Genomic DNA, 27871 nt, shown 5'->3' with positions numbered 1-27871 from the left:
TCCCCCCGCTCCTCAGGAAGCGACAAGCTGCCCCTGGGAGTTACTCTGGGAGCCCCTGTGGAGAGGGTTGTGAACTAATGTCAGAGGCCCACACGGCACAAAGTCTCTCCCACCCTCACACTGAGGCCAAATAACTGCTTCGAAATGTACAATTTTCTACTGGTTCAGGAACCAGGGAACATACGAACAGAATAAACATACAAGACTGCAGCAGAAGCAGGCCACTCGAGCCCTCGGGCCTGCTCTGTCATTCAATAAGACTGATCTGTTTTTGTTCCACATTCTCATCCACCCCAATAACCTTTAATTCTCTTGCCTAACAAGAGTCTATCTAACTCCGCCTTAAAAATATTCAATAACCCTGCCTCCAGCACCTTCTGAGGCAGAGTTCCAAAGTCGCAAAACCCTCAGAGAAAATAAATTCTTCTCCTCACCTCTGTTCCATAAGGATGACCTTGAATTTTAAAACAGGTCCCCTAATTCCAGACTCACCCACAATAGAAATATCCTTTCCTCATCTTCCTTAAAATACTGCTCAGGATCTAACGTAATTTAATCAAGTCACCCCTCACTCTCCTAAACTCCAGTGAAAACTAATTTAAGCGTAGATAAACAGCAATATCTAATTGAGAATCTGCTAAACAATCCTCAGTAGATGCAACGGGGTAATCTCGCTGTCGGAAAGTTCTGGTTATGAACTGCAAACTCATCATAGGGTTTGTATTGTGTATCCTACAGATTATACAGATTACGGGCATACAAAACAAGATAGAGTTCCTAAAGTGCCACCAGATCCAGTATCTTTCAATGGTTAACCACAGATAACATTTGTAAACTTAACACACATTTCCACTTTCTACAATCACTGTGTCAGTACAAACGATTAATCGGTCAGCAGGAACACATTGTCTGTTGTGTAATAGTGGAGAAGGCCAATCTCAGCCCCATATATATCAACATACATTGAGACACAGCAAGAAAACAGCAATGAGCCAACAAGCTGCCCTTTCCTGGATCATCTCAACCCTCTCACTATATTCTCAACTTCTTCATTCACAAACCCATCTCCCCACCTTCATCAATGTCAACACAACTTTGTACAGATCTCAACCAGAATAGGGAGAAGGAACAGAATCACTCTCCGTGTCTCCCTGATTCATGGTCCCACACACTGTACACCCCAGGGACATAGTCTGCAGTATAACTGTGGCTGGGTACCTGTCTGACACACATTAAACAGGACAGTCAGTGGGAGATTGGACATCAGTGATCTTACCGGATGTCTGGTTTGTGTTCTTCATTATCGAATTCAGATTCTCTCCCGCTTTGTCTGATTGCTGGTTGCAGAGATCTGAGAGATGGTCCCAGAATTCCTCATCAATAAAGTCTGCCATGACTTGCAGTCTGGGGATACTCCGTCGACTATTACTGTCGTGATAATTAACTGGAACTCCATTAACTATCGTGACTTTTGTAACCGCAGGAAAATCTGTGATTCCAGAGACTGCCGTGTATATTACAATCATTGAGTTCGTGTCTGTAAAACAATTCAAGAGAAGCTTAAAAACATTTACACACTGTTACCAACAGGGCGAGAGAGAACAGTGAAAACCCCTTTTCCTTTCCCAATCAGTAAGATTTTGCTAAGACGTGTTGATGTATTTAACCCCTTAGAGTGTGGACAGTTTGAAAAGCAGCAGCAAGCTCCCTGTGAGTTTAAATAAAGAAAGATGGTCACATGATTAACCATTCTCCCTGAAATCTAATGCCACGATATTCACCCACACAGGGGGGAACACAAACACACTACAGTTGAAGAGAATAGTGCACTTTTACTTTCAAGGACTTCCTGCAGATCATGAAGCTTGTCTCAGTACCAGGAGGCCAGTATGCTGGATTTTTGGTACTTAAGTGGTACAGCCTTGGAGACCTAACAATGTCATAGCCTCCAGGTCTAAAGGCATTGATGACCTTCTCCTTTCTAATCTAGTTTTCTGCAATCAGAATTTAAAGGTTAAAAAGAGACAACTATCGCTGTCTTGCTGTGTGACTTCTCCCATTCCGTTTTTTAAATTATGGTGGCATTAGACAGATTAGACATCCTGATTTACTTTGTAACACATTCATCCTGAGGAGGTGAAGATGGTTACCTTCTTTGTTTGAAAAAAGAGCCCATCAAATTGGGAGTGTCCTTTGATGGTCTCAGGTTATGTCGAGTTAACAGTTTTTCACCTGGGATGTGGCCTTTGTTCTATTAGACAGTCAGTCAGTTTCTAAATACAAGGACAGGTCACCTGACCTTGAGTGATCAATCACCTTTGGAACACTTTGCCCACTTTTTGAAGGGAAGAATCAGCTCCCAAGTATCCACATTGAATGAAGTTTGTATATTTAAAGTTAGGAATATAGTGGGGGCGATTCTCTCCACAAATTTCGAGGTGTCGAATTTGCGTAAAAACTGGAGTAAATCGTGCTCGTTTTCCAGGGCGAGTTTTGAAAGGAATCTCCCACACGCTGCGATTCATGGAAAAAGCTGGGGCGGGGCCTATTCCCGCTGGAGAAGCCGGCAGCATAGCGCTGAGTGGGCCACTGCACATGCGCCGATCTGTCAGCACTGCCAGCCTCGCGACTGCTGTCCTGCCCCGTGACCCCCATCGCTGCCTCACCGGCCACCCCCCCCCCCAACGACCCGGTCGCTGGTCCCCATGACAAATCCGAGCCAGCCTCCACCCCCCCCCTCCCACCCCCGGCCCGATCTTCCCCCAGTGCCAAGCTGGCAATGCCCAGGGGGCACCGCCCTTACCTCTAATCTCCTGTGGAGTCGGGCTGCTAACTCCCCACAAGTGGGGAGCTGTTGTAAACCCCCTGGAGTGAAACACTCCTGGCGAGCAGGGAGGAGGAGGAGGGGGGGGGGGGGGGTGAAAGAGACTAATAGGCCCAGAGATTTCAGTCCCAGGCCCGCTAATTAGATGCAAATGCTAATTTAAATAAGTTATACAGCTCCGCACCGATTTCTGGCACGGAGCTGACGGCAGCGGACTCCGGAGGCCGAGGCGTCCGGTGGGGAGCCTGCTAAATGGCCTCCGCTTGAATCTTCTGGCCCCCTGCGCTGCGCTGGGAGAATGGCCCCCAACATGTTTGTGTTGGGCTGACACACTGCCATTGTATAGAAAAATAACTGGAATCTTGTTCACAATTCTTCCCCTTGTGGAAGAGAAACATGAAGACCTCATTCCCCGACTTTGCACTCATTCAGGATTCCGCACATCAAACTTACAGCACCTACACCTGACATTGTCTGCAACAGCCAATTTTTCAGTGCCAGGTTTCAGTTTCTCATCTTCCTTTTTGGATGAGACACGCTTCGAATTGAATTTGGACCTTGAGGTTTAGATCCAGAAAGGTTTTTGTTCAGGAATCTTGCATCTTTCTATTTTTAGCCTTGTTATGTGTGGTCGAATTTGGACTTGCAACAGTTTATCGGAGTTTGGACAAATCGATACCAATATCCATATTCCACCAAACATATGGACAGACAGCATCAAGAAAATGCCAGTGAGGGCCCAAAGACACCTATGTCAGACTCTTACTTATTGACTATAGCTCAGCCTTCAACATCATTATTCCTACAAAACTCATCTCCAAACTCCGTGGCCTGGGCCTTGGCTCCTCCCCCGGATCCTGAACTTCCTAATTGAAGAAGGGAAAGGGTTAATGTTTTTTGTATCCAATGTATTTTGTACCTAAAAGGTTGAACTTTGTACTTAGAATGTATCACAAGCGTAACCCTTCATTATGGCCAATCCCCTTGTTTATACTGCTTCTGACATCAATACAAGTTAACTTTTATTCTTATAATAATAGATAGTCAAATGTAAATGTAAATGTGAATGTGTTTGCAGACTTGTAAGTCTTACCTTTTCTACAGGCTTGCGTGGTAAATGTAAAATGAAGAAAGCATTAAAATGAAGAAATCAAGTCTTTAAGATGCAAGACTTAAGATAAAGACTTGATTAGTTGTAAGTATTCGCATTCCAACCATTATTCATGTAAATTGAGTCTGTGTCTTTATCTGCCCTGTTTGTGAACAGGATTCCCACTCACCTGAAGAAGGAGCTTAGAGCTCCGAAAGCTTGTGTGGCTTTTGCTATCAAATAAACCTGTTGGACTTTAACCTGGTGTTGTTAAACTTCTTACTGTGTTTACCCCAGTCCAATGCCGGCATCTCCACACCTTTGCGACAAGCAGTGTTTGAAGCCAACTGGTATCCCTGAGGATGCTTATCCCTTTTCCCTGACACTGTGACACTGTCACTTTCCTCTTTTGCAGAGTCGTTGTGGTCCTTCCCTGCTACATTTGAACACAGGCCTATCACCGTCATGGCTACACACACAGTTCTGACTGCATCGCCCTCTGTTGGTGCTTTGGAATGTCAACAATCTGCTCTTAAATTCCCAGATTTTCCACACCGAAAATACACTGAGTGAGCCCCTGCCCTTTTACCATCTTGGTTCCTTCTTTTAAAAGTTGGACACTGCTCTACTTTCCTTCCTTATTCTCCTACAGTCATCGAGGCTGAAATGGCCCTTTGGCCCACCGAGTCTGCACTGACAATAACCCCCATTTTCCTACTTGTCCCATATATCTCCCTTTCAAACACATTTCTACTTTGTCTACATCCACCATGCCTCTGTCTAGCGTAAAAAGACTACCAGAACCAAGCTAATTTTGAGTTAGAGGTTTAGTTGTTGATTCATTGTCGAGCTATGATGGCTGCTTCTTCAGTTTCTGAAACTCTTTTCTTCTACATGAATTTTAAGGCTGTATAGAAGGGAACTTTTCCAGTAGAATTATCTCTGTGAATCCTTCATAAGTGTAGAACATAGAACATAGAACATAGAACATAGAACATAGAAGATTACAGCGCAGAACAGGCCCTTCGGCCCACGATGTTGCACCGACCAGTTAAAAAAAAAACTGTGACCCTCCAACCTAAACCAATTTCTTTTCGTCCATGAACCTATCTACGGATCTCTTAAACGCCCCCAAACTAGGCGCATTTACTACTGATGCTGGCAAGGCATTCCAATCCCTCACCACCCTCTGGGTAAAGAACCTACCCCTGACATCGGTTCTATAACTACCCCCCCTCAATTTAAAGCCATGCCCCCTCGTGCTGGATTTCTCCATCAGAGGAAAAAGGCTATCACTATCCACCCTATCTAAACCTCTAATCATCTTATATGTTTCAATAAGATCCCCTCTTAGCCGCCGCCTTTCCAGCGAAAACAATCCCAAATCCCTCAGCCTCTCCTCATAGGATCTCCCCTCCATACCAGGCAACATCCTGGTAAACCTCCTCTGCACCCTCTCCAAAGCCTCCACATCCTTCCTGTAATGTGGGGACCAGAACTGCACACAGTACTCCAAGTGCGGCCGCACCAGAGTTGTGTACAGTTGCAACATAACGCTACGACTCCTAAATTCAATCCCCCTACCAATAAACGCCAAGACACCATATGCCTTCTTAACAACCTTATCTACTTGATTCCCAACTTTCAGGGATCTATGCACACATACACCTAGATCCCTCTGCTCCTCCACACTATTCAAAGTCCTCCCGTTAGCCCTATACTCAACACATCTGTTATTCCTACTAAAGTGAATTACCTCACACTTCTCCGCATTAAACTCCATCCGCCACCTCTCGGCCCAACTTTGCAACCTGTCTAAGTCTTCCTGCAAACTACGACACCCTTCCTCACTGTCTACCACACCACCGACTTTGGTGTCATCAGCAAATTTGCTAATCCACCCAACTATACCCTCATCCAGATCATTAATAAATATTACAAACAGCAGTGGCCCCAAAACAGATCCCTGAGGTACACCACTTGTAACCGCACTCCATGATGAATATTTACTATCAACCACCACCCTCTGTTTCCTATCCGCTAGCCAATTCCTGATCCAATTTCCTAGATCACCCCCAATCCCATACATCTGCATTTTCTGCAGAAGCCTACCATGGTGAACCTTATCAAACGCCTTACTAAAATCCATATATACCACGTCCACTGCCTTGCCCCCATCCACCTCCTTGGTCACTTTCTCAAAAAACTCAATAAGGTTAGTAAGGCACGACCTACCTGCCACAAAACCATGCTGACTATCACCTATCAATTCATTACTCTCCAAATAACTATAAATCCTATCCCTTATAATTTTTTCCAACATCTTGCCGACAACAGAAGTGAGACTCACCGGTCTATAATTCCCGGGGAAGTCTCTGTTCCCCTTCTTAAACAATGGGACAACATTCGCTAACCTCCAATCTTCTGGTACTATACCAGAGGCCAACGACGACCTGAAGATCAGAGCCAGAGGCTCTGCAATCACTTCTCTTGCCTCCCAGAGAATCCTTGGATAAATCCCATCCGGACCAGGGGATTTATCTATTTTCAGACCCTCCAGAATATCCTGCACATCCTCCTTATCAACTGTAATACTGTCTATTCTACTCCCTTGCAACCCAGTGTCCTCCTCAGCTATATTCATGTCCCCTTGCGTGAACACCGAAGAGAAATATTGGTTCAATGCTTCACCAATCTCCTCCGGTTCCACACATAACTTCCCTCTGCCATCTATAACTGGCCCTAAACTTGCCCTAACCAACCTTCTGTTCTTGACATACCTATAGAACGCCTTAGGATTCTCTTTAACCCTATCCGCCAAAGTCTTCTCATGTCCCCTTTTAGCCCTTCTAAGCTCGCTCTTCAACTCCCTCTTAGCCAATCTAAAGCTTTCTAGTGCACTACCCGAGTGCTCACGTCTCATCCGAACATAAGCCTCCTTTTTCTTTTTAACCAACAAAGAAACTTTTTTGGTGCACCACGGTTCCCTAGCCCTACCAATTCCTCCTTGCCTGACAGGGACATACCTATCACAGACTCGCAGTAGCTGCTCCTTGAAAAAACTCCACATGTCGGACGTTCCCAGTCCCTGTAATCTCCTAGTCCAACCTATGTTTCCTAATTCTCTCCTAATAGCCTCATAATTACCCTTCCCCCAGCTAAAACCATTGGCCCGAGGTTCATGCCTATCCCTTTCCATCACTAAGGTGAACGTAACCGAATTGTGGTCACTATCACCAAAATGCACACCAACTTCCAAGTCTAGCACCTGGTCTGGCTCATTTCCCAGCACCAGATCCAATATAGCCTCACCTCTAGTTGGCCTGTCTACATACTGAGTCAAAAAACCTTCCTGCACGCTTTGAACAAAAACTGACCCCTCTAACGAGCTAGAGCTATAACAATTCCAGTCAATATTAGTCAAGTTAAAATCCCCCATAACAATTGCCCTATTACTTTCACTCCTAAGCAGGATTGACTCCGCAATCCTTTCCTCAACCTCTCTAGAACTTTTAGGAGGTCTATAAAAGACTCCCAACAGGGTGACCTCTCCTCTCCTATTTCTAATCTCCGCCCATACTACCTCAACAGATAAGTCCTCATCAAACCTCCTCTCTGACACTGTGATACAATCTCTGACCAATAATGCTACCCCTCCCCCTCTTCTACCTCCTTCCCTACTTCGACTAAAACATTTGAACCCCGGGACCTGCAGCATCCATTCCTGCCCCTGCTCTATCCATGTCTCTGAAATAGCCACAACATCGAAGTCCCAGGTACTGATCCACGCTGCAAGTTCACCCACTTTATTGCGAATACTCCTGGCATTGAAGTATACACATTTCAAACCCTGCTCCACCCCACCTCTGCAATGCCGTGCATTGCAGTCCCCATCCATGCATCCCTCACTTTCAGCCCCACTACTCAGGATCCCTCCCCCCCCCCGAATCAGTTTAAACCTCCCTGCATGGCCTTAGCAAATTTACCCCCCAGGATATTGGTCCCCTTCTGATTAAGGTGTAGACCATCCTTCTCATAGAGGTCACACCTTCCCCAGTACGAGCCCCAATTGCTTAAGTACCTGAACCCCTCCCTCCTGCACCATCCCCTCAGCCATGAATTCAAACCTTCCCTCTCCTTATTCCTCTCTAAACTATCCCGTGGTACAGGCAAGAGTCCAGAGATAACCACTCTGTCAGTCTTGGCCTTTAGTTTCCACCCCAACTCCATAAATCCCTGCCTAATATCCCCTTCCCCTATCCTCCCTATGTCGTGTGTCCCCACATGTACAATAACTTGTGGTTTATCTCCCTCCCCCCTAAGAGTCCTGAATACCCTGTCAGACACATCCCGGACCCCAGCCCCTGGTAGGCAACACACCAACCCTGAGTCCCTACCTTTAGTTCCGACCCTCCTATCTGTCTCCTTAATTGTGGAGTCCCCAATCACAAGGCCCAGTCTTTTACAGCCCCTAACCACCTGAGCTTTCTCACTCGGCTCACCCCCAGAGATCTGCTCTCTATGCTCAGTTGATTCCTCCTCAACTGTAGCCTCCAGCACCGAAAACCTATTATGGAGGGGAACCGCCCCAGGGGATTGTCTTCCCGATTGCTTCTTACCCCTCCTCCTGGCATTGACCCAAGCCTCATTTCTAGGAGTTACTATTTCTCTATAACTCCTATCAACTTCCACCTCCGCCTCCCGAATTATGCGGAGTTCCTCTACCTCCCCCTCCAGCTCCTTTACACGCTCCTCCAGAAGCTGCAATCTAATGCACTTCTTACAACTAAAATCTCCTGAAACACTACTGGATTTCCTCACCACATACATCCCACAGGAGATGCAGCATACTGCCTGAACTGCCATCCCTGAAGCCATTACCAGCAAGAAAAAAAGAAAACAAAAAAAAAACTTCCCCACACTTCCCCAACTGTCACTCTCCACTGCAGCCCGAGCAACACTCCCTCACTGAGACACCAACTGTCACTCTCCACTGCAGCCCGAGCAACACTCCCTCACTGAGACACCAACTGTCACACTCTACTGCAGCCCGAGCAACACTCCCTCACTGAGACACCAACTGTCACTCTCCACTGCAGCCCGAGCAGCACTCCCTCACTGAGACACCAACTGTCACTCTCCACTGCAGCCCGAGCAGCACTCCCTCACTGAGACACCAACTGTCACACTCTACTGCAGCCCGAGCAGCACTCCCTCACTGAGACACCAACTGTCACACTCTACTGCAGCCCGAGCAACACTCCCTCACTGAGACACCAACTGTCACTCTCCACTGCAGCCCGAGCAACACTCCCTCACTGAGACACCAACTGTCACTCTCCACTGCAGCCCGAGCAACACTCCCTCACTGAGACACCAACTGTCACTCTCCACTGCAGTGTGGTCAAGTTTGAACGCTCACACCCACCAGCTGAATGGGAGTTGTTTAATTCTTTCAAATTTGAGAAAGGTTTGAATGGGACTCTTATGAGAATTCCTAAATCTCTGGCATCACATTTCTGCTACTGTCTCATCAGCACACAGCAGTTAGCACTGCAGCCTCACAGCACCAGGGACATGGTTCAATTCCCAGCTTGGGTCACTGTGTGGAGTTTGCACATTCTCCCTGTGTCTGCGTTGGTTTCCTCCGAGTGCTCCGGTTTCCTCCCACACTCCAAAGATATGTAGGTTAGGTGGATCGGCCATGCTACATTGTTCCTTCGTGTCCAAAGATATGTAGGTTAGGTGGATCGGTCATGCTACATTGTTCCTTCGTGTCCAAAGATGTGTAGGTTCGGTGGATCAGCGGGGTAAATGCAAGGCGTTACGGGTATAGGGTGGGAGGTGAGCCTGGCTAAGATGCTCTGTCGGAGAGCAGTGCAGACTTGATGGGTCGAATGGCCTCCTGCACTGTAGGGATCCTATGATGGTATCATTTTTAGTTTGAAGAGCTCTCTTGAGAACACAGCAAATACATCTCATTGGCTTTTCCTGTAAACTGGCTCCGTATCGAGAGTATCTAAATTTCTTCAGATCACTTTAACATAAGCTTCACAAAACTGTTGTTCTGACTGAGGTGGGAGGAGTGCACGGTCTATATGTTCCTCCAGAAACATATATTTAAATAATTTTCCCAGCTAGCTATGTGATTGAGTATTTGCTCCACCATTCAATGTGATCAGGGCTGATCAGACCCTTCAATGCCTTTGACACCCACATAACCTTTTATGTCATTGCAAGTCAGAAATCTATCAATCTCTACCTTAAACACACTCAATAACTGAGCTTCCACAGCCGCCTGGGGTAAAGAATTCCAAAGATTCACAGCCCTCAGTGTAAAGAAATTCTCCTCACCTCAGTCCTAAGTGGCAACCCCCTTATTTTGAAATTGTTCTCCCTGGTTCTAGACTCCCCAACCAAAGGGAAACATCTTACCTGCATCTACCCTGTCTATTCCTTTCAGTATTTTGTAGGTTTCAACGAGATCACCTCTCATTTTTTGAAACTTGGTGACAATAGAGACCCAGTTTGTCCAATCTTTCCTCATAAGACAGTCCCATCATCCCAGGAGTAAGTCTGGTGAATCTTTGCTGTTGCATTCCCTCTATCACAATAGTCTCCTTTCTGAGGTGAGGGTACCAGAACTGCACACAGTACATCAGGTGCGGTCCAACCAAACTTTTATCCAATTGAAGCAAGACCTCACTACTCCAGCACTCAAATCTTCCTGTGATAAAGGATAGCACTCCATTAGCCTTCCTAATAGCTTGTTGCACCTTCATGTTCACCTTCAGCGATTTCTGGACGGGACATCCACCTCACATTTTCCACATTACATTCCATTTGCCCACTCACTAATTCTGCCCAAATCCTCCTCTTACTGCTTTACATCTTCCTCACAACACACATTCCTGTCCAGCTTTGTATCATCAGCAAACTTGGAAATGTTACATTTCGTCCCCACATCCAAATCATTGATATATCGGCCAGAATTCTCTGGCCGTCCACGCCGGGGGGATTCTCCGGTCCCACCGGCAGCACACCCGCCCCCCCCGCCCCCCGCGGGTTTCCCGCCAGCATGGGGTGTCATCAATGAGAATTCCAATTGACAGGGTGAGTCCAGAGAATCCTGCTGTAAGGAAATAGCGCACCACCTTCCATCGGCGGGAAACATGTGGCTGGGAAGGTGGGGAATCGCACCCACATTGTGAACAGCTGGGGCCCAAGTACTGATCTATATGGTGCCTGACTAGCCACATCCTGCCAACGTGAGAATGACCCGTTTATTCCTACTCTTTGTTGTCTGCCCTTTAGCCAATCCTCAATCCACGCATGCATATTGCCTCATATCCCATGTTCTTCTATTTTGCTAATCAACGTCCTGTGGGAACTTTATCAAAAGCCTTCTGAAAGTCCAAATACACGACATCCATTGATTCTCCTGAATCCCCCAAAATGCTCCAACAGGTTTGTCAAACATGATTTCCCTTTTGTAAATCCATGCTGACTATGCCCAATTAGATCATAATTATCCAAACGTGATCTTTTCATTGAGAATTGTCAGTGAGATATCATTGTGAGTGGATTGAAATGGAGAGAAACAGTAATATTTGGGGGCGGGTGGAGTGGGGAGCAGTCACTGTATAAACAGTCTGACTGCCAAACAGGATGATGGACAATCCAGAGCAGGATCTCCACTGTCCTTCACTGAGCTTTTTAATCACCCCTTTATACAGACTCACGAGGATGTTGGTGGTCTGAGATAATCTGGCCTATTCAACCATGAAGGCATCACAGCTGATCCTGGGGTGGGTGAAACACGGATTATCCTTCTCCTCTCTGCAGTGTTTCGAAGACTTTAGACCAGGAGTGATGAAACTGTTTTGCTTCTCCCAATCGATGTGAAAATTAAAATTGTCCATTTGAAGCATTTTCCATTTGCTCCAAGCTTCTCTGCTCTGGGTGTTTGTACATCCTGCTGTCAGGAGAGCTGAACACCAATCCCATCAGAGTCTTCCACACTGTGCTGACTTCAATGGTGTCAAATATCAGGCTGGCTGTATAACAGCGTCTGAGCAAACATCACCCATTTCAAACTCTCACCAAAAGATTCAAATTCACCCCAGAGAGAGAGAGAGAGAGTGAGAATGGAAGAGTGAATTCTGTACTTACCGGGAGAGACCCAGGAAAAACACAGGGAGATGGAGAAAAGGATCAGAAACATTCTGGGAATCCACTGTCCCAATTCCAATCAGTGACTGCGAATTAAACACTCGGAGGAGGAATCTAACACTGTTTATTGTGATTGGAAACACACACAAGAAGTCCAAGTAGTTTCCGAAGGACAGAAACAGTTCAGACCAGTCATCGCATTTCCCTCTTTTATTGTTGTTTATTTCCAGTTTGATCATTTCCTGAACTTAAACTTCCTGGACAAGCTCTGATTGGTTAGCCTCAGAAAAATAGCCAATAACAGGATGAAGAATGAGGTGTCAGCAGTTACCAGGCAGATTAAACTCAGACAAGTTGTGATTCTAAAGAGCTGATGGGATCTTGTCAACGGCATGTCAGGTTCCCAACCCTCCAGGATTGGCCTGGAGTCTCCAGGAATTAACGATCAATCTCCAGGACTCTGCTGTGAACAAACCGGGAGAAAAATCATCAGGACACGGAACACAGATTGTGTCCTGTGTCATCTTCTTTCACCATTTCTCTTTTACAGATACAAAACTATTGAAAAATGGGGGAAAAGGCTGTTTGTCTGACAGTCAAAGAAGAACAGAGCACTGTACAGCTCAGGAACAGGCCCTTCAGCCCTCCAAGCCTGCGCCACTCATGATGTTTGCCTAAACTAAAACCGTATCCACTCACAGAGTCCACATCCTTCCATTCCCATCCTATTCATGTATTCGTCTAGATGCTCCTTAAATTCCACTATCGTTCCTGTTCCCACCACCTCCCCGGGCAGCGCGTTCCAGACATTCACCACCCTCTGTAAAAAACCTGCCTCGCACATCTCGTAGAATCATAGAACCCCTACAGTAAAGAAGGAGGCCATTTGGCCCATTGAGTCTGTCCCAACCACAATCCCACCCAGACCCTATCCCCGTAACCCCATTTGCCCTCCTAGTCCTCGTGACACTAAGGGGCAATTTAGCATGGCCAATCAACCTCACCTACGCATCTTTAGAGTGTAGGAGGAAACCGGAGCACCCGGAGGAAACCCACGCAGACACGGAGAGAACGTGCAAACTCCACACAGTCCTAGGCTGGAATCAAACCCGGGTCCCTGGCGCAGAGAGGCAGCAGTGCTAACCACTGTGCCACCGTGCCCTCCATTCACCATCATGCCCCCATTCCCCAAACCTCCCCACTTCCCAACACTCCCCTCCCACTTCCCCACCACCCTTTAGCCTGGGTTCCCTTATTGAGGTTTGGCCTCTCAGCAGTGTCCTGTAGTCAGCATCACTGTGAAGCAGACTGAGATCCTGCAGCAGTTGGAGTCACTCTGAAGTATCTGTGAGGCTGAGATTTTTGTGGATAACATGTTTAGAGAGCTAGTCACACTCCAGGCTCAGTCTGCACAGGCAGAAAGGAAATGGGTGAGTGCCACAGCATAGAGGGAGGCAGATAGTACAGGAGTCCCCTGGAACCATGCTCCTCTCAAACAGATGTGTCGTGTTGGATACTATTCGGGGTAATGACTGCTCAAGGGATGCAGTGAAAGCCAAGTCCATGACACCACAAGTAACTCAAATCCACAGACCAGGGAGAAGAAGGGGCTATAGGGATCGGGCAATCAATATGAAAGGACAAAGATAGATGTTTCTGTGGCTACAATAGCGATTCCAGGATGGTACATTCCCTCCCTGGTGCCAGGGTCCAGAATGTCACAGAGCGGCTGCAGAACATTCTGGAATGAACAAGTGAGTGGTCATGGTACACATCAGTACCAATGACATCGGTAAAAATGGATGAGGTTCTGAAAGCTGAATACAGGGAGTTAGCTGATGAATTAAGAAGCAGGACCTCTAAGGTAGTAATCTCAGGATGACTCCCAGCTAACGCACTAACGTGAGTAGAAATAGAAAGATAGGTAGAGGGGTGGTGTGGGAGGATGGGTTTCGGATTGCTGAGGCATTGGGACAGGTTCTGGGGAACGGGGACCTGCACAAACTGGATGGGTAACATCCCAACAGGACTGGAAGCAATATCCTCCAGGGGTGCTTGCTAGTGTTGCTGGGAAGATTTTAAACTACAATGGCAGGGGGATGGGTAACTGAGCAGGGGCTTAGAGGCAATAGAAACTCGGCTAAAAACAAATAGCAGAGAAAGTAAAATGAAAAGAAGACAAGTGAACAAAATATAAGAAACAAACAGTGGCTCTGTTACCCTTCGAGGTGGGCTTCGTGTCCAGAAAAGTGACAGAAAAACAAAATGAAGAGTTCTGAATCTTAATGCACACAACATAAAAAAACAAGATAAATGAACTGACAGCATAAATAGAGTTAAATGGGTTTGATCTGATCGTTATCACTGAGACATGGTTACAAGGAGATCAGAGTTGGGAAATCAATATTCAGGGTCATTCGACTGTCAGGAAGGACAAGCAGGAAAGGAAAGCTGGTGGGGTAGCTCTGCTCATGAGAGAGGAAATAAGTAGAGTTCTGAGTAATGAACAAAGAACGAACAAAGAACAATACAGCACAGGAACAGGCCCTTCGGCCCTCCAAGCCCGCGCCGCTCCCTGGTCCAAACTAGACCATTCTTTTGTATCCCTCCATTCCCACTCCGTTCATGTGGCTATCTAGATAAGTCTTAAACGTTCCCAGTGTGTCCGCCTCCACCACCTTGCTCGGCAGCGCATTCCAGGCCCCCTCCACCCTCTGTGTAAAATACGTCCTTCTGATATCCGTGTTAAACCTCCCCCCACCTCACCTTGAACCTATGACCCCTCGTGAACGTCACCACTGACCTGGGAAAAAGCTTCCCCCGTTCTATGCCTTTCATAATTTTATACACCTCGATTCGGTCACCCCTCATCCTCCGTCTTTCCAGTGAGAACAACGCCGGTTTACCCAATCTCTCCTCATAACTAAGCCCTTCCATACCAGGCAACATCCTGGTAAACTTCCTCTGTACTCTCTCCAAAGCCTCCACGTCCTTCTGGTAATGTGGCGACCAGAACTGGGCGCAGTATTTCAAATGCGGCCGAACCAACTTTCTATACAACTGCAACATCAGACCCCAATTTTTATACTCTATGCCACGTCCTAAAAAGGCAAGCATGCCATATGCCATATGCCTTATAGATCTCAGCTTAGAGGATGTGGAGTCGCTTTGGATGGAAGGGATAAATACCAATGGAAAGAAGAGAGTGGTAGGAGTATCCTGGACCCGAGCATCAGGGAAGTAACAGATAGGCTGCTGAAAAGTAGCCACACGGTAGGAAAGATTATAAAGATTATAAATAACAATACATGTAAAAGGAGAAATGTAGGGAGATATTAATTTTCATATAGATTGGGCTAACCAAATTGCAAATGGAAGCCAAGAGAATGAATTCATTGAGATGTTTTTTTTTGGAGCAGTAAGTTATGGAGCCAGCTAGGGATCAGGCTATTTTGGATCTGGTAATGTGTAATGAGGTAGGTTTAATAAATGATCTCAAGGATAAGGATCCACGAGGAAATAGTGATCAAAGTATGATAGAATTTAGCATTCCTCTTGAGTGTGAGAAAATTGGGACTGATGTATCAGTGTTAAACCTAAAGAAGGGGAAGGTATGAGGATGAATTGGTCAAAGTGGACTGGTCATATAGATCAGTGGGTAAGACAATAGATGAGCAGTGGCTAACATTTAGGGAGATAATTCATGGCTCCCAGCAAAAATACATCCCACTAAGGAGACTCTATGGAGAAGAAGAATGTACCATGGATAACCAAGGAAGTTAAGGAGAATATTAAGTTAAAAGCAGACTCTGGAGAGATGTGATAATAACAGAGTGGTCGTGATGGGAGATTTTAATTTCCCAAATATCGATTGGAATATCCCTAGGGTAAGGGGTTTAGATGGAGAGGAGTTTGTTAGGTGTGTTCAGGAGAGCTTCCTGACACAGTATGTGGATAAGCCTCCAAGAGGAGAGGCTGTGCTTGATTTGATATTAGGGAATGAACCTGGGCAGGTGTCAGATCTATCAGTGGGAGAGCATTTTGGGGATAGTGATCATAACTCTATCTCCTTTATACCAGCATTGGAGAGAGATAGGATCAGCTGAGCTAGGAAAATGTTTATCTGGAGTAAGGGCAACTATGATGCTATTAGGCAGGAAATTAGAGGCATAAATTGGAAGGAGGTTTTCTCAGGGAAATGTACGGAAGAAATGTGGCAAATTTTCAAGGAAAATTTGTCTGGAGCTCTGCACGGCAATGTTCCGGTGCGACAGGGGAGTTATGGTAGGTTACAGGAACCGTGATGCACAAAAGCTGTAACGGATTTAGTCAGGAAGAAAAGAAAAGCCTACAAAAGGTTCAGGGAGCTCGGTAATGTTAGAAATCTAGAAGAGTATACGACTAGTAGGAAGGAACTAAAGAGGGAAATTAGAAGAGCCAGGAGGGGACATGAGAAGGCCTTGGCAGACAGGATAAAGGAAAACCCCAAGGCATTCTACAAGTATGTGAAGAGCAAGAGGATAAGATGTGAAGGAGTAGGACCTATCAAATGTGACGGTGGGAAAGTCTGTATAGAACCGGTAGAAATAGCAGAGGCACTCAATGAATACTTTGCTTCAGTATTCACAGTAGAAAAGGATCTTGGTAGTTGCAGTGCAGACTTGCAGCGGACTGAGAAGATTGAGCATGTGGGCACTAGGAAAGAGGATGTGTTGGAGCTGTTGAAAAGCATCAAGTTAGATAAATCGCCGGGACCGGTTGGGATGTACCCCAGGTTACTGTGGGAGGCGAGGGAAGAGATTGCTGATCCTCTGGCGATGATCTTTGTGTCGTCAATGGAGACGGGAGAGGTTCCGGAGGATTGGAGGATGGCTGATGTGGTTCCGTTATTCAAGAAAGGGAGAAGAGATAGCCCAGGAAATTATAGACCGGTGAGTCTAACCTCAGTGGTAGGTAAGTTGATGGAGAAGATCCTGAGAGACAGGATTTATGAACATTGGGAAAGGAATAGTATGATCAGAAGTAGCCAGCACGGCTTTGTCCGAGGCAAATCATGCCTTACGAGTCTGGTTGAGTTTTTTAAAGATGTGACGAGACACTTAGACGGGGGAAGAGCGGTAGATGTGGTTTATATGGATTTCAGTAAGGCGTTTGATAAGGTGCCCCATGCAAGGCTTATGGAGAAAGTGAAGGGGCATGGGATACAAGGGGACGCTGCTTTGTGGATTCAGAACTAGCTTGCCCACAGAAGGCAAAGAGTGGTTGTAGATGGGTCTTTTTCAGAGTGGAGGTCGGTCACCAGTGGGGTGCCCCAGGGATCTGTTCTGGGACCCTTGCTCTTTGTGATTTTTATAAATGACCTGGATGAGGAAGTGGAAGGATGGGTTGGCAAGTTTGCTGATGACACAAAGGTTGGTGGTGTTGTGGATAGTGTAGAGGGATGTCAGCAGTTGCAACGAGACATAGATAAGATGCAAGACTGGGCGGAGAAGTGGCAGATGGACTTCAACCCAGATAAGTGTGTGGTGGTTCATTTTGGCAGGTCGAATAGGATGGAAGAATATAATATGAAGGGTAAGACGCGTGGCAGTGTGGAAGAACAGAGGGATCTTGGGGTCCGGGTTCATAGGATGTTCAAAGCGGCGTCGCAGGTAGAGGCTGTGGTTAAGAAGGCGTATGGAATACTGGCCTTCATCAATAGAGGAATCGAATTTAGAAATCGGGAGATAATGCTGCAGCTGTATAGGACCCTGGTCAGACCCCACCTGGAGTACTGTGCCCAGTTCTGGTCGCCTCATTACAGAAAGGATGTGGAAGCCATAGAATGGGTGCAGAGGAGATTTACGAGGATGTTGCCGGGATTAAGTGGTGTGCCTTATGAGGATAGGTTGAGAGAGCTAGGTCTATTCTCCTTGGAGAAGCGAAGGATGAGAGGTGACCTGATAGAGGTGTATAAGATGTTGAGAGGTATTGATGGAGTGGATTCTCAGAGCATTTCACACAGGGCTGAAATGGTTGTCACGAGAGGCCACAGGTTTAGGGTGCTGGGGAGTAGGTATAGAGGAGATGTTAGGGGTAAGTTTTTCACTCAGAGGGTGGTGGGTGCCTGGAATCGGCTGCCGGTAGTGGTGGTGGAAGCGGATTCGATTGAGTCTTTTAAGAGACTTTTGGATAGGTTCATGGAGGTTAGTAAGATAGAGGGTTATAGATGAGCCTAGAAGGTAAGGAAATTGTTCGGCGCAACTTGTGGGCCGAAGGGCCTGTTTGTGCTGAAGCTTTTCTATGTTCTAAAAGAGGAAACACATAAGGTGGCAATGGTCAGATTCAGACTGCAGCACAGATGGACTAAAAAAAAATCAGGAAGGAGAAAATAAAATATGAGGGAAAGCTAGCAAGAAACAAAAAAAAGACAATTAGAATTTTTAAAAATACATTAAAAGGAAGAGAGAAATAAAATGAAGCATTGGCCCCTTAGAGAATAAAACTGGGAAAGTAATTATGGGGAACAAGGAAATGGTAAGGGAATTAAATCGATACTTTGCATCAATCTTTACTGGAGAGGATACTACAAGCATCGCAAAAATAGTAAAAATACGGGAGAGAAATTAAATACAGTCACCATCACCAGAGAATTAGTTCCAGGGAAACTAATGGGGTTAAAGGCCGACAAGTCCCCTGAACCTGATGGCTTGCACGCCAAGATCTTAAAGGAGGGAACTACAGATGCATTGGTCGGCAGCTTCCAAATATCCTTGGATTCTGAAACTGTGCCAAAGGATTAGGAAAATGCCAATGTGGTGCCCGTGTTCAAAAAGGGAAAGAGGCAAAATGTAGGAAACCACAGACCAGTTAGTCTAACTTCGCTTGTTGGAAAATATTATTGAGGAGAGAATAGCAGGGCATTTGGAAAGTCAGCATCTGATCAAATACATTTAGCATGGTTTCCTGAAGAGGAAACAATATCGGACAAATTTACCAGAGTTCTTTGAGAAGGTACCAGCCAGAGTAAATAGAGGGGGACCAGTAAATGTTGTATATTTGGATTTTCAAAAGGCATTTGATAAGGTGTCACGCAAAAGGCTCTTACACAAGATAGGAGCTCATGGCGTTGGAGGTTAATATTGTGGCATGGATCGAGGATTGGCTAACTAATAGGAAGCAGCGAGTAGCTATAAGGGGATCTTTCTCAGGTTGGAGGGCAGTAACCAGGGGAGTGCCACAGGGATCAGTGCTGGGACCACAGATCTTCACAACATATATGAATGATTTGCAGGAACAGGGTGTACTGTGGCCAATTTGTGGATGATACAAAGGTGGGAGGGAAGGTAAGTTGTAAGGAAATATAAATAGTTTACAGAGAGACATTGACAGGTTAGGAGAGTGAGCAGAAAAATTGGCAAATGGAATTCAATGTGGGAAAATGTGAGAATGTTCATTTTGAATGAAAGAATGAAGTATGTATCTAACTCTGCCTTAAAAATATTTAAAGCTTCCATTGCCTTTGGAGGAAGAGAAATCCGGAGCCTCGTGACCCTTTGAGAGAAAACATTTCTCCTCATTTCTGTCTTAAACAGGAGACCCCTTATTTTAAACACTGACCCCGATTTCTAGATTCCCCCACAAGAGGAAACATCCTCTCCACATCCACCCTGTCAATACCCCTCAGGCTCTTACAACCCTGTCCATGAACCCTCTCACTGGGATCTGTGTTCCTCAGGTACTCCTGTGCTCACTGACTTGTAAGTTCCCAGTCAAGCAACCCATAAAACCAGAAGATATAGGATCAGGTGTAGGCCATTCAGCCCATCGGGTCACCTCCACCATTCAATGAGATCATGACTGATCCTGATGTGATAATCCTCAGCTCCACTTTCCTGCCTTATCCCCATAACCCTTGATTCCCCTAGTTCATTAACAATCTGTCTATGTCAGCCTTGTAAGAAGTCTCACAACACCAGGTTGAAGTCCAACAGGGGTTTGTTTGGCAGCACAAGCTTTCGGAGCCTCAAGCTCCTTCATCAGGTAAGTGGGAGTTCCGTTCACAAACAGGGCATATATAGACACAAACTCAATTTACAAGATAATGGTTGGAATGTGAGTCTTTACAGGTAATCAAGTCTTAAAGGTACAGACAATGTGAGTGGAGAGAGAGTTAAGCACAGGTTAAAGAGGGTGTGTATTGTCTCCAGCCAGGACAGTTAGTGAGATTTTGCAAGCCCAGGCAAATCATGGGGGTTACAGATAGTGTGACATGTACCCAAGATCCCGGTTGAGGCCGTCCTCATGTGTGCGGAACTTGGCTATCAGTTTCTGCTCAGCGATTCTGCATTGTCGTGAAGGCCGCCTTGGAGAACGCTTACCCGAAGATCAGAGGCTGAATGCCCGTGACTGCTGAAGTGTTCCCCGACTGGAAGGGAGCACTCCTGTCTGGTGATTGCCGAGTGGTGTTCATTCATCCGTTGTCGTACTGTCTGCATGGCCTCCCCAATGTACCATGCCTCGGGACATCCTTTCCTGCAGCGTATCAGGTAGACAACATTGGCCGAGTTGCAAGAATATGTACCGTGTACCTGGTGGATGGTATCTCAGCCTTGAACATACTGAATGATCCAGCCTCTGCAGCCCTCTGCAGTAAAGAATTGCAGAGAGACGCTACGTACTGAGAGAAGAAATTCCTCCTCATCTCTGTCTTAAATGGGTAAGCACAGTAAGAAGTCTCACAACACCAGGTTAAAGTCCAACAGGTTTATTTGGTAGCAAAAGCGACAAGCTTTCAGAGCGCTGCTCCTTTATCAGGTGAGTGAGAGTTCTGTTCACAAACAGGGCATATAAAGACACAAATCAGTTTACAAAATAATGGTTGGAATGCGAGTCTTTACAGCTAATCAAATCTTAAAGGTACAGACAATGTGAGTGGAGAGAGGGTTAAGCACAGGTTAAAGAGGTGTGTATTGTCTCCAGCCGGGACAGTTGGTAAGATTTTGCAAGCCCAGACAAGTCGTGGGGGTTACAGATAGTGTGACATGAACCCAAGATCCCGGTTGAGGTCGTCCTCATGTGTGCGGAACTTGGCTATCAGTTTCTGCTCAGCGATTCTACGTTGTCGTGTGTCGTGAAGGCTGCCTTGGAGAACGCTTACTCGAAGATCAGAGGCCGAATGCCTGTGACTGCTGAAGTGTTCCCCAACAGGAAGAGAACAGTCTTGCCTGGTGATTGTCGAGCGGTGTTCATTTATCTGTTGTTGTAGCGTCTGCATAGTTTCCCCAATGTACCATGCCTCGGGATATCTTTTCCTCCAAGAAGATCGCGCATATCGACACATCATGGCTTAAATGGGTGACATCTTACTCTGAGATTCTGCCCTCTGGTCCTCGACTCCCCAACAAGGGGAAACAAACTCACAGCATCTACCCTGTCAAACCCCCTGAGAATCCTCTATGCCTCAATAAGGTCACCTCTCATTCTTTTAAACTCCAATGAGTACAGGCCCAATCTACTCAACCTCTCCTCATAAGAAAATCCCTCAACATCTGGGCTCAACCTAGTGAACCTTCTCTGGACTGCCTCCAATGCCAGTATATCTTTCCTTAGGTAAGGGGACTAAAACTGTTCTCAGTATTCCAGGAGTGGTCTAACTCGTGCCTTGTATAGTTTTAGCAAGCTTTCCCTATTTTTATATTCCATTCCCTTTGAAATAAAGGCGAGCATTCTCTCCGCCCTGGATTTCCATAGAATCAGAGAATCCCTACAGTGCAGTAGGAGACCATTTGGCCCATTGAGTATGTACCAACAGAGCATCTTACTCAGGCCCAGGCTCAGCCCCTGCCCTATCCGCACGCACTTACCCCACTAATACCCCTAACCTACATGTCTTGGGACACTAAGGAGCAATATAGCACGGCCAATCCACCAAACCTGCACATCTTTAATCTGTTTTTTATTCATTCGTGGGACATGGATGTCGCTGGCTGGTCAGCAATAATTGCCCGTCCCTAGTTGCCCGAGGGCAGTTAAAAGTCAACCACATTGCTGTGGCTCTGGAGCGGGGAAGAGTTTTAGCCTCATACAGAGATCCTCAGCTATATATTGAAGCTGTAAATACAGAGGAATGATTTAACAAACTACAGGTTATTTTGGGAGATAGACAAGCCCCAAAGAATCTTTTTCTCGAACACTCAACGGAACAGCAACCTTGGTGAGTTGCTGCACGAGCTCTTGAGAATTTTAAAATTGAAATCTCTCCATGTCCTTGTCCCTTCCTATTTCTGTAATCTCCTCCAGTTTCACAAACTCTGTGAGATCTCTGTGTTCCTCTCATTCTGACATCCCCAGTATCAGGGATTAGAATCTCTCCACACTGGGGAAAGTGCCTTTAGTAACCTCGGTCCTTCACTCTGTAATCCCCTCCCTACACCCCTCTGCAACCTCTCTTTAAAACACTCCTTCAAACTTCGAACTTTGAGCAGTTTTTGTGCATTGAGCTGTGTGTGTCTCTGGGTCAATCTTTGTTTTATAAAGCTGCCCTTGGGGAGGTTTCACTTTGTGAAAGGCGCTGGATAAAGATTAAATTTTTTTCAGCCTGAATCTGAACCTGTCTGAGTTTGATCTTCCTGGTAACTAGTGACAGGCTGACTGTTTATCTCTTTAATTGGTTAATTTTCTGAGACTAACCAATCAGTCATCCTCTGCTTCTGCAATAAGGAAATGAGCAAAGTCCGACGAAGACAGGAAAATGGAGTTTGGATAAAGTTTTTGTCTTTTTCATGTGTTTCCCCCAGTTTATAAAGTTGTTTCCTCCTCAGAGTGTTTAATTCGCAGTCACAGATTGGAATTGGGACAGTGGATTCCCAGAATGTTGCTGATCCTTTTCTCCATCTCCCTGTGTTTTTCCTGGGTCTCTCCCGGTAAGTACAGAATTCACTCTTCCATTCTCACTCTCTCTCTCTGGGGTGAATTTGAATCTTTTGGTGAGAGTTTGAAATGGGTGATGTTTGCTCAGACGCTGTTATACAGCCAGCCTGATATCTAACACCATTGAAGTCAGCACAGTGTGGAAGACTGATGGGACTGGTGTCCAGGACATGTAGACACATGAAGGGCTGGTTCCTGGAATGAAAGGATTGTCTTACGAGGAAAGATCGGGCTTGTGTCCATTGGAATTTGGGAGAATGAGAGGTGATCTTATTGAAACAGAGAAGATTCTGCGCGGGGTTGACAGGGTTCTGACGTGATAGAGGCCGAGGGATGAAGGTTGGGGGGGTGGCATTGCTAGTCAGGGAAAATGTTACAGCAGTGCTCAGGCAGGACAGAGTAGAGGGCTGGTCTACAGAGGCCCTATGGGTGGAGCTGAGAAACAGGAAAGGTATGACCACATTAATGGGGGTGTATTATAGACCACCCAATAGCACGAATTGGAGGAGCAAATCTGCAGAGAGATAGCAGACAACTGCAGGAAACATAAAGTTGTGATAGTATGGGATTTTAATTTTCCACATATAGATTGGGACTCCCATACTGTTAAAGGTCTAGACGGGTTAGAGTTTGTAAAATGTGTTCAGGAAAATTTTCTAAATCAATATATAGAGGTACCAACTAGAGAGGATGCAATATTAGATCTCCTATTAGGAAACGAGTTAGGACAAGTGACGGAAGTGTGTGTAGGGGAACACTTTGGTTCCAGTGATCATAATGCCATTAGTTTCAACTTGATCATGGATAAAGATAGATCTGGTCCTTGGGTTGAGGTTCTAAACTGGAAAAAGGCCAAATTTGAAGAAATGAGAAAGGATCTAAACAGCGTGGATTGGGACAGGCTGTTCTCTGGCAAGGAGGTGATTGGTAAGTGGAAGGCCTTCAAAGGAGAAATTTTGAGAGTGCAGAGTTTGTATGTTCCTGTCAGCATTAAAGGCAAAGTGAATAAGAATAAGGAATCTTGGTTCTCGAGGGATATTGGAACTCCGATAAAGAAGAAGAGAGAGATGTATGACATGTACAGGCAACAGGGAGCAAATAAGATGCTTGAGGAGTATAAAAAGTGCAAGAAACTACTTAAGAAAGAAATCAGAAGGGCTAAAAGAAGACATGAGGGTGCTTTGGCAGACAAGGGGAAGGATAATCTTAAGAGCTTCTACAGGTATATTAAGAGCAAAAGGATAGTAAGGGATAAAATTGGTCCTCTTGAAGATCAGAGTGGTCGGCTATGTATGGAACCAAAAGAAATGGGGGAGATATTAAACGGGTTTTTTGCATCCGTATTTACTGAGGAAACTGGCATGGAGTCTATGGAAATAAGGCAAACAAGTAGGGAGGTCATGGAACCTATACAGATTAAAGGGGAGGAGGTGCTTGCTGTCTTGAGGCAAATCAGAGTAGATAAATCCCCAGGACCGGACAGGGTATTCCCTCGGACCTTGAAGGAGACTAGTGTTGAAATTGCAGGGGCCCTGGCAGATATATTTAAAATGACGGTGTCCACGGGTGAGGTGCCGGATGACTGGAGGATAGCTCATGTTGTTCCATTGTTTAAAAAAGGCTCAAAACGTAATGCGGGAAATTATAGGCCGGTAAGTTTGACATCAGTAGTAGGTAAATTATTGGAAGGAGTACTAAGAGATAGGATCAACAAATATTTGGATAGGCAGGGACTTATTAGGGAGAGTCAACATGGCTTTGTGCGTGGTAGGTCATGTTTAACCAATCTATTAGAGTTTTTCGAGGATGTTACCAGGAAAGTGGATGAAGGGAAGGCAGTGGATGTTGTCTACATGGACTTCAGTAAGGCCTTTGACAAGGTCCTGCATGGGAGGTTAGTTAGGGAAGGTTCAGTCGCTCGGTATACATGGAGAGGTAGTAAATTGGATTGGACATTGGCTCAATGGAAGAAGCCAGAGAGTGGTAGTGGAGGATTGCTTCTCTGAGTGGAGTCCTGTGACTAGTGGTGTGCCACAGGGATCAGTGCTGGGTCCATTGTTGTTTGTCATCGAAATCAATGATCTAGATAATGTGGTAAATTGGATCAGCAAATTTGCTGATGATACAAAGATTGGAGGTGTAGTGGACAGTGAGGAAGGTTTTCAAAGCTTGCAGAGGGATTTGGACCGGCTAGAATAATGGGCTGAAAAATGGCAGATTGAGATTAATGCAGACAAGTGTGAGGTATTGCACTTTGGAAGGACAAACCAAGGTAGAACATACAAGGTTGGACACTGAAGAGTGTAGTGGAACAGAGGGATCTGGGAATACAGATACATAATTCCCTAAAAGTGGCGTCACAGGTAGATAGGGTCGTAAAGAGTGCTTTTGGTACATTGGCCTTTATAAATCAAAGTATGAGTCTAAGAGTTGGAATGTTATGGGGATGTTGTATAAGACATTGGTGAGGCCGAATTTAGAGTATTGTGTGCAGTTTTGGTCACCTAATTACAGGAAGGATATTAATAAGGTTGAAAGAGTGCAGAGAACATTTACACGGATGTTGCCGGGACTTGACAAACTGAATTACAGAGAAAGGTTAGGACTTTATTCCCTGGAGCGTAGAAGAATGAGGGGAGATTTGATAGAGGTGTATAAAATTATGATGGGTATAGATAGAGTGAATGCAAGCAGGCTTTTTCCACTGAGGCTTGGGGTGAAAAAAACTAGAGGACATGGGCTAAGGGTGAAGGGGGAAAAGTTTAAAGGGAATATTAGGGGGGGCTTCTTCACACAGAGAGTGGTGGGAGTGTGGAATGAGCTGCCAGATAAAGTGGTGAATGCGGGCTCACTCTTAACATTTAAGAAAAACTTGGACAGATACATGGATGAGAGGGGTGTGGAGGGATATGGTCCAGGTGCAGGTCAGTGGGACGAGGCAGAAGAATGGTTCGGCACAGCCAAGAAGGGCCAAAAGGCCTGTTTCTGTGCTGTAATGTTCTGTGGTTCTATGGTTCTGTGGTTCTACGGGTGTTTCCCCTCGTGGGGGAGATGAGAGCTGGGGGGACACGGACTAAAACTGAGATCAGAGAAGCTTGGAGCAAATAGAAAATGGTTCAAATGGACAATTTTAATTTTCACATCGATTGGGGGAAGCAATAGCCGTGACGATGGTGAATTTCTATCATGTTTCCTGGGTAGTTTTCAATATGTTTTATAAGGTGACACGGGAACAGGTTGTACTGGATTTGCCAACAAGGAAATAAACTACAATTAATATAAATCAGGACAGCAAAGGGAACAACTCCCAAACAGTGAACATCGCACGGTAGAGTTTGACGTTTAGCTCGAGGTGGAGAAAGATTCAAAGTGAGGAATTAAGTTGAAGAAAGGCTGAGACTTCCCTGGACTGAGAATGAAGCTGAGCCTGTTAACCTAGGCCCGGCTGTCAGGAACGGACCAACAGAGAAACAGTGGGAACTATTTAAAGGAGAATTTAGTACCGGACAAGACCAAAACATTCCCGTAAAGGGCAACAACTTCGCTTCTGCCGACAACCAAAGTCCAGATGTGGGATGTGACAGTGTAAAGATTCAGGGCATGGTCCAACACAGATATAGAGAGGTCTGTGGAAACAGGTATAGAGCAAGGGAGTGGCTGGGGGAGCTGTGAGGCCATTAAAGGCCGACAGGTAGAGGAAGGTTTATTAACCTAGGATGCTCCACAGCCTCTATATAGAAAATTAAGTACTGTTTGTAAGTCTAGAGACCAGGGCGATTTGGAAAAGACAGCAGACAATTCATGCACAGCAAGATCCCAAAGACAGTTCTCCACATTGACCAGGTAATCTGTATTGCTGATGTTGGTTCAGTGATCAACATGAACCCAGAGAAATGTACATAAACCCTCTGCTTGTCATTGAAATAGAATCATATAAACCCATCTGAGAGAGCAGACAATGCAACACCGCCAACAGTGCGGCACTCCCTCAGCACTGACCCTCTGACAGTGCGGCACTCCCTCAGCACTGACCCTCTGACAGTGCGGCACTCCCTCAGCACTGACCCTCTGACAGTGCGGCACTCCCTCAGCACTGACCCTCTGACAGTGCGACACTCCCTCAGTACTGACGCTCTAACAGTGCAGCACTCCCTCAGCACTGACCCTCTGACAGTGCGGCACTCCCTCAGCACTGACCCTCTGACAGTGCAGCACTCCCTCAGCACTGACCCTCTGACAGTGCGGCACTCCCTCAGTACTGACCCTCTGTCTGTCCCCCCCGCTCTCTGTCCCCCCCGCTCTCTGTCCCCCCCGCTCTCTGTCCCCCCCGCTCTCTGTCCCCCCCGCTCTCTGTCCCCCCCGCTCTCTGTCCCCCCCGCTCTCTGTCCCCCCCGCTCTCTGTCCCCCCCGCTCTCTGTCCCCCCCGCTCTCTGTCCCCCCCGCTCTCTGTCCCCCCCGCTCTCTGTCCCCCCCGCTCTCTGTCCCCCCCGTTCTCTGTCCCCCCCGCTCTCTGTCCCCCCCGCTCTCTGTCCCCCCGCTCTCTGTCCCCCCCGCTCTCTGTCCCCCCCCGCTCTCTGTCCCCCCCCGCTCCCTGTCCCCCCCCGCTCCCTGTCCCCCCCCCGCTCCCTGTCCCCCCCCCCCGCTCCCTGTCCCCCCCGCTCCCTTTCCCCCCCCGCTCCCTGTCCCCCCCCGCTCCCTGTCCCCCCCCGCTCCCTGTCCCCCCCCGCTCCCTGTCCCCCCCCGCTCCCTGTCCCCCCCCGCTCCCTGTCCCCCCCCGCTCCCTGTCCCCCCCCGCTCCCTGTCCCCCCCCCGCTCCCTGTCCCCCCCCCGCTCCCTGTCCCCCCCCCGCTCCCTGTCCCCCCCCGCTCCCTGTC

At 46.6% G+C, this 27871-nt stretch overlaps 2 protein-coding genes across 6 annotated transcripts in view; one reads left to right on the top strand and one right to left on the bottom strand.

Moving 5' to 3' along the window:
• Positions 1–12323, bottom strand: part of LOC144496991 (class I histocompatibility antigen, F10 alpha chain-like) — a 201056-nt gene extending 188733 nt beyond the window's left edge. For 2 of the 5 annotated variants that reach the window (XM_078217666.1, XM_078217664.1), the window contains exons 1-2: positions 12087–12323; positions 1277–1537 (exon numbers count right to left, since the gene is read on the bottom strand). In XM_078217666.1, coding sequence (XP_078073792.1) covers positions 1277–1537; positions 12087–12138 — 313 coding nt within the window. In that variant the 5' untranslated portion in view covers positions 12139–12323. The remainder of the gene's footprint in view (positions 1–1276; positions 1538–12086) is intronic. The other 3 variants (XM_078217663.1, XM_078217665.1, XM_078217667.1) reach the window with 2 other exon arrangements.
• A 10456-nt stretch (positions 12324–22779) lies between these two features.
• Positions 22780–27871, top strand: part of LOC144496985 (class I histocompatibility antigen, F10 alpha chain-like) — a 19298-nt gene continuing 14206 nt past the window's right edge. The window contains exon 1 of the mRNA XM_078217647.1: positions 22780–22990. Coding sequence (XP_078073773.1) covers positions 22939–22990 — 52 coding nt within the window. The 5' untranslated portion in view covers positions 22780–22938. The remainder of the gene's footprint in view (positions 22991–27871) is intronic.

This window comes from Mustelus asterias, chromosome 8 (genome assembly GCF_964213995.1).
Source record: "Mustelus asterias chromosome 8, sMusAst1.hap1.1, whole genome shotgun sequence".
In the NCBI taxonomy this organism is placed as follows: Eukaryota; Metazoa; Chordata; class Chondrichthyes; order Carcharhiniformes; family Triakidae; genus Mustelus; species Mustelus asterias.
Note: the sequence above shows the minus strand (reverse complement) of the source record. Positions and strands in the feature narration are given on the sequence as shown.